Raw genomic sequence first — 2,279 nt, 5'->3', positions numbered from 1 at the left:
TCGGGTGAGGCTGGCATATTTTACAGCAAAGCTGCTAGCCTGTATAGTCACTTACAATGTAAGAAAATTATATATACAAGCTCCATCGAAAGAAAATTTGCACAGGTGGTCCATGCAACTGTGCTCTCACATTTGTGTGGCATCAAGCACTTTTAGCGCGTTTAACATAGTCTATTTTACAATACACACTGTAAAAAAAAAGTCACGAATGTGCGCTCATCCTTTATTGCTTAGTTCGCGAGTCTCACTCGCGAAGTGTCGTGGCTTGAGAGAAAGATGTCCATCTAACTCTTACTTGATGCAGTTCCGCTGATGTATCTCAGAGGTCACAGAAACAAAATAACATACTATGCATATTATCAGACGGGCTCGGGAACCTTGCTTCCCAGGTGTTTGTCGAGGTCCGTGATGAGATCCCTGTAGTGGACGGGGTCCAAGTTCTTGGCGAGTAGATCGAGCAGAAACCACTCTCCCATTTGGCTCCGTTCGAGCACACGCTCCAGTTGGGTACCGTTGGTGAGGCGTGCCTTTGACTTGATGGAATGAAACCTGGCAAGAGGCGAGATGAACAGCAGAACGCGGTACACCAGCACGAGGGCGGAAACAACGGCTAGGATGACAAACCAGAACCAGAGGAACACGTAGATCTTCTCGTTGATGATGTTGATCGGGAGGACGCACATTGCATCGTGCTTCTGCACGTCTCCGGACGAGCCGTACATGTGGAAAGTGCACTTCGTCAGCCTCGGAAAGACCTTGACCATGGGGTCGAAGCGGACGGCCCAGTCCCACTCGCTGAACTGGATCACCTTCAGCCCGTACTTGGTGAATTCGCCGCCGAGAAAGTGGTCCATGAGGTAGATTTGTCCGACGACGTTGACGAAGTTGAGGAGCTCGCAGAAGAAGTAGTAGCCGGCGTACATTTGGTGCTGACCGACATTGTTGGCGAAGTACTCGAGGAGGAGCTTACGGTTGTGCTTTCGCTTGTCGTCGCTCAGGATGGGCGATCCGAGGTCGAGCACGAGCGTGTTGATCTTCTTGCCCTCGCACGCGAGCCACAGGTAGCGGGGTACGTAAAAGAGCACGGCCTGAAGGAAGAGTACGAAGCAGACCCACTGGTAGTACGCATGGTACACTCGCTTCTCGCCCGGCGAATACTTATCGACGCCGGGGTACGGAATCTGAGTGCCCACTTTCTTGTCCCAGGAGTCCTTGACGCTGAACGTCGAATGAATCCAGCAGAAAGTGTCCAGTACTCGCGTGGGCACACTGTCCTTCGTGATGCAGTCGATAGGATCGCCGATGTACTGTCGACTGGTGACTAGGATGCTGAAGCCGATGAGCAGTGCGCACGTCACCTTGTAGTGCAGCCGGAACGCGTGGTTGTCGGTGACGATCGTGTCGATCTTCACGAAGCTCTTGAGCCCTCCGAATATCTGATCCATGACTGCGGCTTCTCTGGTTGTGCCGCTGAACGCCGGCGGCCCTGAAAGGCTGCTCACGATCGGCCGGGCATACCTGTCTCGTCGTGCTATCACGTGATCAACAGAGAGTTCAAACGGAGTGCGCTGGCCGCCGAAACGTAGTAGTGCGGCGAAAGAGAGGAACGAGCTTCTCGCCGCAGGAGCCCCTCAAGACGAAGGGGCCAAATGAGGGACTTTCTTGAAAACGATGGCGGCGAGGTAGAGAGGTCGTCTGCGAACTTTCCGCGGCTCTGCCAAGAAACGTCATTGCGCGCACAAGAACGCTGGGAAAGATTGACGCGCAGAAAAAGTAGGCAAGGTCTTTCAGCCGAGTGCGGCACATGTCAGGCGACACTGCGGGGAGCCTGCCGTCTTGCTGCCAAAGTGCTGATTAACGCCTGAGCTAGTAACTGTACGCCGCCTCCACAGCGAAAGTGCACGCACTTTTGCGTTTCATATAAACGCGAGCATGCTGCAGTGTTATACGCACATGATATAGGGTATATATATACTTGCACACTGAGGTAATCAAAAAGCGTACTAATCGTGCGTACGCTGTCCACACGTAGCACAACTTACGGGGCATCTGCAATGAGCAATCACATAGTCGCAGAGGACGCATGCGTGACATAGTGATCTGCGAGTCGCAATTGTTTTTGGAAAGACGAGCGCTAGTTGGCCCTGTTGTGTGGCTGCAAGGGTTTCTGATGAATGCTGCTTGTGACAGGCGTTTCTTCTACGTCAGAGGCGGCGTCACCAATGACTATGTGCGTGTTTAGCACTGTATACCTGAAACGGCGCTTGATGCAGAGGGTC

At 52.8% G+C, this 2,279-nt stretch overlaps 1 protein-coding gene across 1 annotated transcript; it reads right to left on the bottom strand.

The window, feature by feature from the left end:
- Window positions 1-209: 209 nt before the first annotated feature.
- On the bottom strand, window positions 210-1,584 carry LOC119394203 (innexin inx2). Its single transcript, XM_037661478.2, has one exon. It carries the CDS (start codon window positions 1,443-1,445, stop codon window positions 360-362), a length of 1,086 nt encoding a protein of 361 aa, XP_037517406.1. The 5' UTR covers window positions 1,446-1,584; the 3' UTR covers window positions 210-359.
- Window positions 1,585-2,279: the final 695 nt, after the last annotated feature.

Source organism: Rhipicephalus sanguineus, chromosome 5, assembly GCF_013339695.2.
Source record: "Rhipicephalus sanguineus isolate Rsan-2018 chromosome 5, BIME_Rsan_1.4, whole genome shotgun sequence".
NCBI classification, from domain to species: Eukaryota; Metazoa; Arthropoda; class Arachnida; order Ixodida; family Ixodidae; genus Rhipicephalus; species Rhipicephalus sanguineus.
The sequence above is the reverse complement of the archived record's forward strand: the minus strand, read 5'-3'. Positions and strand labels throughout refer to the sequence as shown.

Bases quoted from the DNA above. Each gene is read 5' to 3' on its own strand.
- LOC119394203 (XM_037661478.2), bottom strand. From the start codon at position 1,445: ATGGATCAGATATTCGGAGGGCTCAAGAGCTTCGTGAAGATCGACACG.